This window comes from Medicago sativa, chromosome 2, assembly GCF_051527215.1.
Source record: "Medicago sativa cultivar Bolivia chromosome 2, Bolivia_mono, whole genome shotgun sequence".
Lineage (NCBI taxonomy): Eukaryota > Viridiplantae > Streptophyta > Magnoliopsida > Fabales > Fabaceae > Medicago > Medicago sativa.
Window position 1 is genome coordinate 55,701,171 of NC_140750.1, and position 16,974 is coordinate 55,718,144.

At 30.9% G+C, this 16,974-nt stretch overlaps 1 protein-coding gene across 1 annotated transcript; it reads right to left on the minus strand.

The window, feature by feature from the left end:
- Positions 1-15,300: 15,300 nt before the first annotated feature.
- Positions 15,301-16,974, minus strand: BRG3 (SBP (S-ribonuclease binding protein) family protein). The gene is made up of 3 exons (XM_085745186.1): positions 16,728-16,974; positions 16,196-16,604; positions 15,301-16,028 (listed from the first exon to the last, which is right to left on the minus strand). Exons 1-3 carry the CDS (start codon positions 16,781-16,783, stop codon positions 15,393-15,395), a joined length of 1,101 nt encoding a protein of 366 aa, XP_085601312.1. The 5' UTR covers positions 16,784-16,974; the 3' UTR covers positions 15,301-15,392.

Consider the following 16,974-nt stretch of genomic DNA (forward strand, 5'->3'; position numbering starts at 1 on the left):
TACACGTTTTTTTTACCACATTTATGGTAGTTACAACCTAGGCTCCCTTTTCTACCCCATTTCTACCTATAAATACCCCTCCATACTTCCCTAATTCCTCACACCATATTACTTTCTCCCCCTCCTCACTCTCTCCCTCTATTTCGCTTCTTTCTCTTTTTTCTTTTCAATATTCTCTTTGGGGTAAAAAGTGATCAATTTTCGTCGGGGTAAAATAGTGAGTAGCCGACTTGGGGAAGTGATCGACCCATGGGATAATTTTAAACCTGCTTTTTTAACCGCAGAAACTTTTTACCGTGGGTAAAAAGAACTTCTTGTGGTAAAAAAAACCAGATTTAAATTTAGCCCAAGGGTTGATGATGTATTTTCCCCAAGAAGGCTGCTCACTATTTTACCCCACGAAGATTGATTACTTTTTACCCCAAGGAGAAAATAAGTAGATATAGTGAATAAGTTCAAACTTATTGTATGAATTATTGTAATGTATGAATTATTAATAAAATGAGATATTATTTATGCCTCAATTTTGTTCCTTTATTTTATATTTGCTTTTAGTTTCTAATGTTGTATTTACCTTTATTTATATTTGTATTTATTTAAAGAATAATATCGAATCAATAATTTAGAATAAAGTTAAGAAAATAATTTAGATTAATTTAAACAAAATAATTTCAAAATAAAGTTAATAAAATAATTTAGAATAGAGTTAATAAAGTTAAGAAAATAATTTAGAATAAAGTTAAGAAAATAATTTAGATTAATAATTTAGATTAATATAAACAAAATAATTTTGAATAAAGTTAATAACATAATTTGAAAATAGTAAATAAATTTAAAAAAAAAGTAGTCTTGCGCCACGTGACTTAACATGCACATTAATTTATACTTGCGCAAGTTAACTAGCGCAAGGGCATTTTGGGCATGGCTGCAGGGTGCGAGCAAAATGTGCTGGGTGGAGAGCAAAATTCAAGTATGAAAATTGTTCTTCTCTTAACAAAAAAATGTTTACTTCCATACAAACCGATTAAAATACCTCCCGCATGATTTAACTCACGTTCGGTAAGTTGAAATATAACCTACATGAGTTAACTCACGCTAGGGTTATGACCTACATATAAGTTAACTCACGTTGGGGTTATAACCTACATGAATTAACTCACGCTGGATTATAACCTGCGTGAGTTAACTCACGCAGGTAACACCTGCATGAGTTAACTCACACTGGAGTATTTTAATAGTTTGTATGAGAGTGAATGTTTTTTGCCGGGAGAAGAGCAATTTTCCAAAAGTATTGTAGACAGCACAATGTGATAAACTCTCTCATATTGATGATAATACCAAATATTTTCCCCCTCATAATATATTCGTCCAAGAGTGATGATAGCTGGTGGAATCTCAATTCTCTCATAACTCAATGTGAGACTTTGGAGAAGTAAGAAAAGGGTTATGGAACAAAAATAATATATTTTCATCTTTTCATTTGCTATATAAATAAATATATTTTAAGTGAAAAAAAATAGGGTCACGTAGTAGATGTTAATGTCAACCTTGCTATTATTCACAAAATAACTTCAAATTTTCTATGTCATATTGTCATGATTAGTCTAATCTCACCCCAACTTCACAAAGTAACTTCTAAATTTATTTAATTCATGCACTTGGAACAACTTATAATTTAATGTGATTTTCGAATATGATTCATTGAGCTGAAATATGAACGTTAGATTTTGATCAGAGTATTGCAACACCTAGAAAACCCTATCTATATGACACTAGCAATTCCTGAATTCGTTTGAATCTAATAATCGATAATTTTTCACATTTATACGGTTGATACATTGATGATCGTTGAATTGAGAGATCAGATGCTTTAAATTTTAAACTAGGTATTTTTAAATATTTTTACCTACTATTAACAATCCAAATTCCAACTAGTAGTAACCAAGGTGCTTGTAATTTAGATTTGGGAGGAGAGGCTCTGGTAGACAAGAAGGAACTATTAAAACACTTTTAGACAAAGTCCCTACTGACAAGAAAGGGAGATAGGAAAGATGAAGAATGGCAAAGGCATAATCATTTTACCCAAGATGGGGGGAAGTTGGGTTTGTGACCACAAACTCCAATAGTACATTAATGGGATGAGTAAGCCTAGGTGGACCTTAGCACATGGAAATTATGTTAGTGGGGAAAGCTGATTGTTACACTTGCACAAACCAATATGTCTAAAAGCAAGAGAAAAACAATAGTTAACAAAGTTTGTCACTCCTTTTTATTCTCATGTTTATTTTAGTTTTCTTTTCCATGTTTCACTTTCATCCATAGTGGGAGAGAGAGGAGGCTTATACTTTCAAAAATGCAATAAATAATAATGTCCTATTCTTTAGCATTACTCCACCTATCGCACCAAATCCATTCATGTAAAGTAAACTCATGGAAGGTCATTCAAATTCCCCTATAAAGAAATGCTCATTATGTGAGATATGATTTTTAGGTGAATGGTTTATTGTGCCTCTTTTCTTTTATGAGCTAGTTGATTTGTAATTGCTTACATTGACCCACCATGTCTTTTCTTCACAATATATACATATTGATATTATCACCCCATTATCCTTACAAAGTAAAGTGAGAATCATATCATAGAATGTGAAAAAGTAATAAAAGATCAAATTTAAGATGCCAACAAGGCACTTCCCAATATAGAATTGCATCATACCAAAATAAATCTCTTATAAACAAAATTAGGATGAATTATAAAAATATAAATAGAGGAGACCAACTATCAATGTTACACATGATAACCTTAGGTTCTCTTTGTGGGAATTTTTGGTTGAGAAAGGAATATATCTAAAAACAGAAGCCTCACTCACATTGGCTTAAAAATAAAGAGAATGAGACTTTAAATAATGCCTATTGGTATGACCATCTACATTAATTTAATTTAAAAATAAATTTGATTTTGATTTAAAAAATTAGGCCGACCTCAAATATCAATATGTCATTGAATATGATTGAAAACCAAGAATTCCATTCTTTGGATTTTTCAATCTATGCTTTTCACTATAGCACCTTTAGACTTTGAGATTCACAATTGTTATGGAGACATAATTGGACATGCTACTTTGGAAGCCATCTTCATTTCAATTCAATTGTTCACCATAGGTTTTATCATCATAATTTTAATTTTTTAAGTGACTTATGATATGGGAGAGAATTAGTGGGGTCCTCTCCTCTTTAATTTTTAAAAAAGATGAAAACATGTGTTAGGATAGAACAAAAGGAAACAACAAAATCAATTCTATGATGATGGACCTAGGACTAGTACATGAGCATGCCCTCTTTCACAAGGGAAGAAATTAAGTTAGGTTCCACATCATGGACCCCTCCTATATATGCCTTCTTTAATGACATCCATATTCTATGCTTTGTTTTGTACTATCCCAATATTTGGAGCAGGTCCACCCAACCCCCAACTGAAATTTTGGAATATATATACACATTATATTTAATTATATATACCACCGATATGATATAGACAACTTATGTGACACACATTTCTAACCCTTTTGCACAAAGTCTAACACGTCTACACATTCTTGAACAAGATAAAATAAAAGAAAGCAACATGGCATGGGCCAAGATAATTAGAAAGGTCTCCTATCACCTTAGCTTCTCGATAAAATTTATATATAATGTGATGTAACATTGGTTTAAGTATCATTGTCTTAATTGGAGGATAGGTGCGTAGTGTGTACGTGACGAAGAAGGATATATATATATTTGAACCTGCCTTGGATAATTAATTAATTTCAAATTCATAATTAATTAAATACTAATTTTATGAGTGGATAGATTAAGATGTTTAATTAATGAGCAATTTACTCATAAAAATGAATTGTCATTGGAAGGTGAAGAAGATGGAGAAGGTGGGATGAAGGGAGGTTTTTAGCTTTGACCCCACATGAAATTGATGTGTGATTCTATGTTGAAAAGGGAACAAAAGCAATGAAAGTGGGTTAGTTTATTCACACGTCTTTGTCTTAAAAGGGAGACATGGTGCACTATAGTAGTGTTTGTTGGATTGCCTTTTTCCTTATACAAATAAATAATATTATTTATTATGAGATTAATTTGTATGTTCAACTATAATAAAGTCATTTGTATGATTTTTAAGTTAGATTTTACTAAAGTCATATTGTTTTCATGTGTAAAAAGTTTTCACTATCAATATTGATTAGTTTAATTCTATTATTATTCTTAAACCTTTCACATTTAATGAAATACCGCATGAATATAAATTTATTTGTGAAAGTAATTATCATCTTACATCGATTATATGTAATTGATTTTGGTTGAATGTGAAGTTATTTATATTTGAATACATTTAAGTATATAAAAAGCTTCAATTTTAAAATTTAGGTTAAAAAAAGGTTAAAATTAATTTTTAAGAGAAAATCAATTTTATTAAGAGCAATAAAAAATCAAATTTAATCTCTTTACAAATGAAATCAAACCTATGCCTAATCCAAAATCATAAGAGTCATGGTACGAGGTATTTTTTATAGGTTGAATTTTTTATGATGATTTGCGTAAAGGCACTTCAAAGCTTGAAAAAGTTGGAGGATTCCAATGTGCAATGCACCACTCAACCAAAACACCTTCATGAGATGTACCGTTTGACAAATCTCAATTATCTTCACAAAGACATCAATTTAAACATAATTACCATTTCTTAATTAGCAAAAATGTCAATGTGGATGCACTATATATAATGCTTAATTGATTTAAAACAACCGTCATTTTCCATTGCAAGTTAGTACAATCAACAATCTATATAACTTTTTATTATTATATTCCTAGGTATGTTATTTGCCTTGTTTATTATGTTTAGACTATGTTTAATTTAATTTAAATATTGAACTAGAGCCAAATGTTCAATCACGCTTAAGGTCAAATCATGCTTAGTTTTCTTAAATGAGTAACCCATATAAACAATTTGAAAATGACCAAAAAAAAAAAGGTTTAATAATGAAAAACAATGTTCATTGTACCAATTTGGCGGTTCATGATGGCTCATGCTGCTATAAATAGACGGCTAAATAATGGTGCCAATCGTTGAAGACAAATCAAGAACAACCTTTCAAAATTCATCAATTATTTAGTCAAAAAAAATCATCAATTATATGGTGTCGTAGTGTGAAAATAACTCCTCTAAAAATAAAAAAGGGAAAGTGATGATGCATAGATCATTCATTATGTAAGTGACTCAACCACTTGGATCTTTTGTATAAATGTTTAAGTAAAATATATGCATGGTAGCTTGTAGGCTAATAGTCTTAGTAAAACATAACTCCAAAATGAATAATAAACTTTTACCACTCCTTTTCTTTTTCTATTTTTCTTAATTGAATTCACATTCCCATATTTTAATCTTGATTGAATTTTTTTTTAGATAAATTAGCCTTAAAAGCTTACAAGTATCAGAGAATAACTCGAGACCCAAAAGACATTTACATACGTAATTACATATTATTCACCGATAAAATTCTCATGTATGCCAACATTGAGAGTTAAACTCACATCCTTATAAAATACTAGAGACAAGACAATTACTTGCCGATTAAACCAATCTATTCTATTTTGTGAATTAAGACTCTCTTTAAAAATAAAAAATGAAAATAGGACTCTCTTTCTAAGCAATTAGAAGACAAGCATATGACATAGTAAGACAAGGACCTCTAAATTTCAAAGTACAATAGTTGAAAATCTCAAAAAAAAAAAATGTGAAAGAAAAAATAAAACGACCGCCAAGAATATGATATCTAACTATAACATAACAAGATTCTTTATGAGCAATCAAATTCAACACGGCAAACTGATGGGAAATAGAAAATATATCGATCATTCATTTGAGGGGTCAGGTCACTATATCCATTGCCAAATAAATGAATAATTTGTCCAAAAAATTGTTGTCTAAGCATGGGGTGATGAGGTGACCCAATTGAATGATTCCACAATTTATTATTGAAAAAGGAAAAGATTAGTCAATTTCATGAAGTATGATCCATATAGAGGTGGGTGGTATAGACAATTTCAAAGAGAGAGAAAACAATTGATATTCTCAACCATGATATATGAGTTGTCAATGACTTATAAAACAAAAGAAAAATAAAATACTTATTTTGTAGTATATAAAAATAATTCAATGATTTAATTTGTGATCAAATGCAGGCCCATAAATAAATTACAGAAGAAATTAAATATGGACAATCTTTCGGCATCACAGATCATGTCCACTAGTGTCTGAAATCTAAGCCTGCAATTAATCCAATAAAAATTTACATTGTTTATGGTAAAAAGCATGCCCAAAGGGAATCATTTCTTGTGATTAGGTAAATTATTCACTAAATCTTGCCTACATTCCTAGGTAGAAACATCCTTTGTAAATTATTTTATCTCTTACGAATTTTATTTTATAATTATTGAGGTGGTGGTAAGTCGAAGTGCAACTATGCTAGGTGACCAATTAATTTGGCCATTAATGATAGTACTTTTAAATTTAAATATACACGTACTCATATTTAAATTATGGAGTAGTTTCTTTGTGCAAGTACAAATTATAGTTGAATTGTAGCAAAAAACAAATAACATTACGTATGGATTAAAAAAAATTAAAAAAGGTCAAAATAAATGAGAATGTGAATAATCAAATTTTGTCAAATCAATTATCGGATTTTTAGTTAGAGATCATTATGATTAAATAAATAATAAAAATATTTTAATCTTACAAAATTGATAAAAAAATAGATATTGTTATTTTCCTCTTGTTCTTTACGGGTGTTAGATTCGAATCGAGTAAAACAATATTGAAGAATAACTTTAAGGCTTTGTTTGGATGCACAAAGAAAGTGTAAGGAAAGAATGAGAAAGGAAATATTGTTAAAGAAAAGAAATAGTGTACTCCCTCCGTTTCAAAATGAGTGTCGTTTTAGGTGTTTACACACATATTAAGAAATGTAATGATTAAAAGAAAGAGAACGATTATTTTACCAAATTATCCTTATTAACTATTGGTTAGTTTTAAAAGTAATACTTTGGAAGTAGTGTGCAGAGTATTAATTGGAGGGTACAATTGAAAAGAAAAAGTTATTATTGCATTGGAAACTGAAAGCGACATTCATTTTGAAACAAATGTTTTTGGCTAAAGCGACACTCATTTTGAAACGGAAGGAGTAGAAAGTAAGAGGATTGTTTTGAATGTTTGGTACAAGAGAAAGTGGAATAGAAAGTTGGAGGAAAGAAAGACCTAAATTTAGTAATTGACATTAATACCCTTAAACACAAATAATATTTTAGTATATATAAACTAATTGTCTATAGTTTTAGTGGAAAAATAAAATGTGGCGTAAAACAACCACATGTGCTAACCAACGTTAGGCAGTAAATTATTTCCAAAAAAAAAAAAAAAAAGTTAGCGTTGAATTGAAAAAAATAAATGAAAAAAGACAACAATTGGAATAGTAAAATGAACAATGAATAAAAATAGGGGCATTTTGGATATTTTGAACAAAACACTAGTGTTCTTCAAGCATTCCGCTCAAGTTTCCAACGTGGGTCCCACAAAAATTCTTTCTTTCCTTGACCTTTCTAGGGAGTTCCAAACAATAGAAAGGTTTTCTTTCCCTCACCTTTCTCTCCTCACCACTTTCTTTCCCTTGAAACAAACATACCTTAATTGATCATTTAATAAATTAATCATTATTTTAAGAGTGTTAGCATTTTCCATATTCTAATATTCTAATGATATGATGAATAAACAAAACGATATAGTGTGAGCAAGTCATATACTAAATTGATTAATCAACTTTGGCTCTGTTTGGTAAAAATAGCGGATAGCTGATAAGCTAACTGATAGCTTTTAGCTGATAAGCTAACTGATGACTGATGACTGATAAGTTAGTTGAAGTGCTGGTAAAATTAGCGGTTTAACTAGCTGATAAATGTAAAATGACATAAAAGGGTATTATTAATTCAAAATATAAAGTTTATATAACTTGATATTTAAATATTCAGGAATTCTTAATTCAATTTTGTTTTTTAAAAAGTAATTGAAATTTATAAATTTAATATATCTTTTATATTGTAAATTAAATTTTATTCACTAAAAAATTTATTTAAGTATAACGAGGTATATATACTTTTTTTGTCAATGGAGGTATATACATTTTTTGTCAACAACATAAGGCAAGAGAGATAAATGGAGGTATATATATTGTCAGCAACATAAGGCAAATGGGATAAATACTAACGATGGATGTATTTGTCAAAAACAAAATAATAATAATAACGAGGGATGTATATTTATTAGGGAAAAAAACGAGGGATGTATATTAGGGAATTGTATGTTTGAATTAAATTATAATAAAAGGGTAAAAATGGATTTTAGATAAAACAATAGGGGTAAAAGTGGAAGAAAATATGAGAAGTTATAAGCTCAAACGCTACTTGAAATAGCTTCTGAAAAATAGCTTATAAGCTCGTGAAATAAGCTATAAGCTCATGGTCAAAAAGTGTTACCAAACAGAACTTTTTTTGTCAAATGAGCTTATAAGCAAACTAAGAGCTAAAAGGTCTTTTTTAGTGTTTACCAAACAGATCCTTTGCCTCAAAAATAAAAAATCAATTAACTTTTTTCAGACCCAATTTAATTAACATTGTGCTATCAAACTTGATTACAATATTAAATTATGATAAGTGGGAATCACATTCACGTGTTTGGAGAGCTGCCGGTCACAAAGGGACAGATGGTCCTAATCTAGTAGGACCCACATAGACCCAAAAAGATCCCCATCCTACAAAATCAAAAAAAAAAAAAAAAAATCTCTCACCCATTATTTTTGTATTGTCCTTGTTAGAGACTCAATGCTACCTTTGGCATTTGTACCTGACCTAAGTTGGGTCCACTTCAAGAGGTTGTGGTTTCTTGTGTCCCTAAACTGCATCAAATCAACAAACATTAATATATTATACTACCTCCGTCCCAATTTAATTGACACAATTTTGTTTTTCACACATATTAAGAAAAATGTATAAATAAAGGGGAAAGTAGAATATATTGTATTGGAAATGATAAAAGTAGTATTATTTAGTGTTATATTGTATTGGGAATAATGAAAGTTGTATTGAAAATTGAAATGGATCAGTCATTTTGGGACACTTTTTATTAGAAAATGGATCAGTTATTCCGGGATGGAGGGAGTAGCTTTTATTTTTCTGTATGAATACATAAACCAATTTTGGACTATCTAAGCAGTGTTTTAATTTAGTGGGACTGTGACACTGTATGTATGGAAGGTGGTGGTGACTGGTCGATTGATATGGAAAATTTTATTTGCACAATGAACGTGGAACATAACATGGTGACTACTGCCAGTGCTAGCTAAGCTACTTGCTTTTCCAATGAAGTGGAGTAGATGGGGGAGGGTAATTATTTACTGTTATATTCTAATTTACTATTTACTGTTATTTGCTGTTTTGTAAGGAAAATGAAAGTACTATTTTGCTGTTTGATGAATGTGACCAAAGATAGCTGATTCCAATGTGATCTACATGGTTACTAGTACTTACTATTGCAATTTGTCTCATTTATTTGTTTCATGATTTTTGACTTGGAGATTACCGATATTAGTATATATTACACCAATTCTCAAATATAAGCTTTTTTTAATTACTCAAAATATAAACTTCTTAAAAAAATAATTAATGTTATACATACATATATAAAAATTGATTGCAAGCAGTAGTACTAAGTCATCTCTCTTCTCTCCTTCTCAAACCCTAGCTGTCGCCCCATTCTTCTTCTTCTTGTCAGAGGGGTGATTTAGGGTCAATTTTGACCCAAAAATCACCCCTCCGAGTTGTTTTTCCTTCTATCCTAATTGAATAAGTGATTTGACATATTTTCTGTTTTCTTTCGTTTGTTTTTGTGATTTCGTCGTCTCTGAACGACTCTGTTTGTTTTGATTTCAAGTCTTTGTGCGGTGTGTTTTTGATTTCCCGTCATAGTGCGGTGTTTATTTGATTCAGGTTGAAAGATTAGCTTTGAGCAAGTGCAGATCCGATCAATACAATGACTTTGGCGTCGTCAACGTTGCAAATCTGGAGACATAAGTATTTCGGAAATTTGAATATAGTCATATTAGGCATATTTGTAGGCCTACATACTTTGCCGTTTTATGCTATTAACATGGATGCTGTGAGTTTGTTCACAGATTTATCCTTTTTGTTTTTAGCGAATTTGGATTTGTATTGTATCGATGTACTCTATCAATTTGATTGAATGAATATCGTTTACTTTTGTCAAAAATAAATAATAATAATTAATGTTCTTAAATTTAAATTTCATTTTTTTTGTTCTCATATGGGCTAAAACATCCGCACAAACATTTCCTTCACGAACAATATGATGTAGAGATATGGTCCGATCTTTCTGCATGAATTCTTGAATAATCTCTAGCCATTAACACAATGATCAAATTGAGATGTTCCTCTAAAACGTCTGCACAAATATTTTCTTTACGAACAACGTGATTGAGAGATATGATTCAATCTTTTTGCATTAGTTCTTGAATAAACTCAAATTCATTAGTACAATGATGAAATTGAGATGTTCCTCTCGTGACGGGATGATCAGTTGAATATAAATTTCACTTTAAATTATTAAGACAGGTAAATATCTTAAGTTGCAAAGTTAGATTAAAACACATTCATATACAAGTGTAACTTAAAAATACATACATACAAAATTAACATATTAAATATAGAGTTAACCCTCCAATTTTTAAAGAAGAGAGTACGATAATTCAGATATTGAACAAAAGGCTCAAATTGAGATTCTTTCATTCTAAATAATTTGTTTTTCTGGTGGAATTTATTACCTATTTGAATCGAATTGCTTAATTCAAAGTTAATTGTTTCTCACAATTGGTTTTATCCAAAAATGACATCCACGTTTTTCACATATATTATATAATTAGAGTTAGTTATCTATATGTTTCTTATTAGTCAAATTGAATTTCATGCCAAATTGTCGATAACGACTCATTTGCTACTATTGACTTGTTCTTGCCACCCAAACAAACCCTCACGACTCTCACCTCTCTTTGTGACCTCTTACCTCTTGTTCCATATTTATCTATTTATCATCTTGCATCATCTAAAATGCTTGAATCGTTTTTCATAATATAAAAATCAATTGAAAATTCAGTGTCGTATTTTCTTATGGAGCCGATCATTTCCGGGCCATTTCCATGTACACAATTCAATGGAAAACATTATCCATCCAAAATATAATCCATAATAATATTTGGAATTTGTTCCAATATCTATGTCATGTAGTTGAAGTTTCAACAATGTTTAATATTTTTAGATTTTTTTATCCGATAAATGTATTATGGCTCTTGCTTTGTATAAAATAAAAATAAAAATTTATGGCTCTCCCTCATTCTTGAAATATAGATCCAAATATTGTAAAAAAAAATAGAAATATAAACGCAAATATCTAATAATATTTTGTATGACAAATAGTTTATGATAGAACCATTGCATTGCATTTACAATTTAATTATATTGTATAGTGTGAATGTCCTTTTTCACAAAAACATAAAATTTAATTTATTCTCCCTAATTGCTTACCGTATTTTTTTTACTGTTAGATTATTACATATGGTCCTTAAAGAATGTGCATGATACACTCATTAACAATTTCTAATGAATAAATGGAAAATCATGATCCCTAAAAAAAATGAAAAATCATGAGTACAAACTTTAATCCCTTTTCCCTAGAAAAAAAAAACTTTAATCCCTTTATATAAAGGAACTTATCTAAAATGTCAATTGAGTTTTATTGGCAAGAACAACAAAATCAATTTTTTAAAGGGTAAGAATTTAATGAAAAAATTGATATTAAACATTTTGAATAATAAATTAACACAATCTCCAATACATAATTTTTATTAATGGAATTCTTAACATTCAAAACACTAATTCTTAACATTTCTTAGTTAGTACTCCCTCCGTTTCACAATACTTGTCCATTTTGGAGAATAATTTTGTTTCACTTTACTTGTCCCTTTCAAGTTTCAATGCAACATTAATTATTGGTTTATCAATAATACCCTTATATATTTATTGTAGAGAGAGAAATAATAGAATGAAATAATAAATGAGTAAGGGTATTATAGAAAAAACACAAAGAATTGCATCAAAAATAACAGCATTTAGTTGATTCCTTGGTACGTGTAATTTCTCTAAAATGGACATGTATTTTGAAACGGAGGGAGTAGTATTTTTCTATTTTTTTTTCATAAGTTTTATTGTCTTTAGCTCTCCAAGCAATAGTGTTTGATTAAAATAATAAAATGAAATTCAGATTCTAAACAACGCATGCTCCAAGATCCCCACCTCTTTTGCTGATCATTGACTTTCTATTAAAACAATTGACCAGTCACGTGCCACTCACATGCTATTCATTCAACCCACATTTTCATTCATCAACGAACCTCTTTCCCATGCCAGGGTGGGTGTGAAAATACGTAAAAACACTGAAAATTGTACCCGTTGTTTAGGAAAAAAAGCCATCATTATTTCATTGTTCAGAGTTGATGGAATCAGAAAATAAAATCTGAACCAAAACAGCACATTGAGTACAACAGATCAGAACAAACAACAACAAAAACAAAACCAGTAAAGTAATGATAATAGCAGTGAAGCAGTGTTTCCCATTTTTAACCGCATGCCGTAAAATCTCTCCACTGCACCACTATCTTTTTTGTACATACACAATTATTAATCTCAGAGGACAACCGTACCCTACCCTACTTTAACTCATAGTACAATATTCATATTTCATTATTAATATTCATAAGTTTTTAAATGGAATTAATAAATTTAATTCACCACCACAATATTCATAAAATGTTTTATTTTTTTCTTTGAAATGTCGTCTCAATGTGAGGTAGACATAAAGGAAAGACATAATTGATTCAATTGGGTTGATGATACTGCTTGCTCTAGTCCCTATTTAACAGTGATAAGATAGTGAAATATGGTCACACAGTAAGTTGCGTACGACACGCCTCACTCAACTACTATCACCCATTTTCACACTCCCCAAAATGGTCCTTAATATCCACTTCACCGCCACCCAAATTAACACCCCTTTTTCAGGTATAAACTTATGTAGGGTTTATTTTTTAACTCAACTAAAAATGGCATTGTTAAAGTTAAACATCTTAGTTGGATTCGAACTAGAAACTTGTAAATTTTGTAATGAAATTTCTTATTGTAATTGTGTGACGCAATTGCAAATATCAATCCTCCGATTAAAATAAATGGTTGCGATTGTTTTTTACTTTTAAATTGGATAAAAATTGAAAACACCAGACCTCAATTCAACAGACGAGATCTATTAATATGAACTTACGTCATTAAACTTTGGTGGATGTCATCGTCTACAACAAACCACAAAATACACGCAAAAACAACGTCATTAAACATTTGTTAGCATGATTCAAATTGGAAGACTTTCCTTCATCCACCAATCTTTTTTTTCTAAAACAATTTTGAATTTAGATAAGATTAAGTAGTATTTTATTAGAATGAAAATTGTGTTGGGAAGCACGGGTGAAAAAAGAAGGTGTGGGGTTGTGATAAAGAAATGGCTTTTGGTTAAAAGAGTGAGCTAATAATAATAAGAAAATGGCCGTTAGCCCGTTACAGACACACTATGCTACAAACAATAACAGCGACATTTGCGCGCGTCCTACGTGTCAGCTTTTGCCGCACACTCGTCCCTTTCTTGACCCTACAACGTTGACTCCACGCGCCTTTATTCACTCACACGCGCATCTCTTATCTAAACAATCTCTCTATCCTTTCGAGGTTTACCTCGTTTCTCTATTGGGGGAACTGTCAGGTAGTAGATCATTGTGCCTTGGGCCCCACGTCCACATAAACTTTTTTACTGTACTTTTTTCACTTTTTACCCTCCCCTCTACTCTAATGTAGACTGCACAATGATGACACAACAAAATCACACCCCCCAATTCAACAAAGCAAAATATGCAGTGATTCAACTAATACTCACATTTCCTTATTCCAAAATCACTTGATGGGACATGGGAGTATATAAGAGCATCTCCAATGGGGGTCCTTACTTAACAAGGACCACTCCCCGTTAAGGACCCTCCATTGGAGGAAGAAAAATTGAGTCCCCGTTAAGGAACGGGCAACTATATAAGGACCCTCTCTCTTCTGAGTAACTAACGGGTCCCACGTTTAAAAAAGTAATAAAATGTGTACTACTTGGTCCCACTTGCATAAAGAAGTAATAAAATGTGTACTACTTGGTCCCACATGTAAAAATGAGTAATAGATAAATTATTTTTGTTTAATATGTAAAGATAGTGGGACATATTTAAATATTTTTCATTGGAGTCCTTATTAGTGTATTGCCATTGGAGTCATTGAGTCCTTAATAGGTACTTTTATTAAAAAATTATAAATAAGTGATGTGTCACGTGGGGTCCATTTAAGGAGTCCTTGTTAGGGAACTACCATTGTGGATGCTCTAAGAACATACTATATTTTTTTTTGGGAAATGTTTTTTCATAGGTAAATTAAATAGGGTCTTGATAATCAGTGTCCTCGGAGCACCGGTTAAGGAAGTTAAAAGAGAAAATTTTAAATAAAAACATACTTTTTCAGTTTTTAATGCACTGATTACACATCTCTCAATGCAAATCCTACTATATTGGACCCTTAACCAGTGCTCTGGGGCACTAGTTAACATTTTGAAAATTAATTTATACTTTCAAATGAGAGGAATTTATAAAAAAAGTCATATAATTTGTGACATGACATAATGGTCTTAAAATGAGAATTGGATCTCTTAATTGAATAAAATAAGTTGGCATATTAGTCATGAAATCATCCACATAACCATATCAAATGTGAAAATCACAATTGAGAGAGGAAGCAAAAAGGAATTGAAATACACACACACACAGTATTGAACTAAAGATTTTGCATCAAAATGATTTTTTTTACCTTCCCATCAAGTGAATATTTTTTTTTTACTTTTTTTTTACAGTCAACATAGCATTCACAATGATGACACCAAAATCGCACCCCAAATGAACAAAGCAAAAAATGCAGAGACACAACAATAAAATAATGATCTAAAAAAGGACTAATGAAACAAAAACATAGACAAAATATCATAGACAAAATATCGAAAAGAGATTGGGATCAAAATGATTTTTTTTACCATTCCATCATCAAGTAATTTTACTTTTCTTTCTCTAAGAAACTACCTAAGGTAAATTCATCCATGTTCATGACATGTTAACATGGATACTAGCAGTTTTGAAAGATTTACAAATAGGACAAATATGAAGAGAAGACCCACAAACAGCACATAAACAAAGATGTCTACAAGGTAAAATCAACACACATGACTCATCTTTCCCACAGTTACTGCACAGTTTCATGCTATTCACAAAATTGCTATCACCACCACCACCACAATTTCCCACCATCTTCATTGCTCCAATGTTTTTACCATTATGCCCCACCACATTTCTCCACTGATCAACTGCATCATCATCATTGATACTCTCATTGCTATCACAACATGACTCTGCATCATCCATCAAGGCAACCGGCCCGGCCGGAACAACGGTATCTTCGTTACCATCTCCGGCCGGGGCGCGTTGCTGTAGAAGTTGTTCAAGATTGGTCCTCAAAGCATTGGCTGTTGCTTCATTGCTTTGTGCCAAATCACGCCAAATTTGATTCTCCATGCAAAGTGACTTAACTCTTTCTTCTAAAGCCCAATTCATTTTCCCAATTTTCTCTATTTCTTCTTCTTTAGCCTTCATTCTCTTTGTCACACTCATATCAATTGCTTGAATCAATCTCATCGCTTGTCTCTTACGCTTTTCTTCAATCTCATATTTCACTTTCTCCATCTAAACAAAATAAAGTAACAAAAAAATTAGTTTTTTTTTCTTCATAGAAATGAAATTTTTATAAGAATCATACTAATGGGTCATTATCCATTATTTTACAAATGACCCATTAGAGATTTATACTCTAAATTGAAATTACATAGTTAAATTCTAGAAATTGTACTTACTTGTTGTGAAATGAGTTGATCAATATCAAGTTGTTGCCTTTGGATCTGAAGAGAAATATCTTCACCAAGAAAAGAGAAAGAAGAAGAAGCACAACTTCTATGATTGTTTTGTTGTGGTGTTGAAGGAGAAATATAGGAATTTGGATAAGGAAAATTGATGGAATTTGAATAGTCTCTGGAATCTCTAGAACGTTTTCTCAATGGAGGAACATTATAGGTGAGACCACTATCAGAGTTCATAGCAGTTTTCTGAGGTAATGAATCGGTTGTTATTGAGTTGTACGGTGGAAGAATCATAGTTTCCGTTGCGGTGGTTTTGATGGTAGATGGTGGAATTGATGAATAACCCATTTGTGATATGTTGTTGTAGATGTTGTATGTGTTTGTTTCAATCGGGTTCATCATTTCTCTGCAAAAAATGAAACTTTAGAACATTAAAATCTAACACATAATAACATAGATATATAAAGAGTAACAAATATTAATAATAATAGAGAATATTATGATATGTTATATGGATATGTATATGTACCGGTTAGTAATGAGTTGAGGGGAAAAGAGGTGAAGATGGTGAGCCTCAACAGCCATGAAGAGAGAAAGAAAGGATGAAATGAAATGAAGATGGTTGGAGATTTATTTATGTATGGAACTACTATAAGCGTTTTTAGGGGGTGGGTTTTATTTGGAGTATTAGGTGGTGGTGGGATTGGGGATGGGATAATGCGCTTTGGTGTGAGAGGACGATACAAGTAGTGAATTGAATGAATGAAATCAAAACC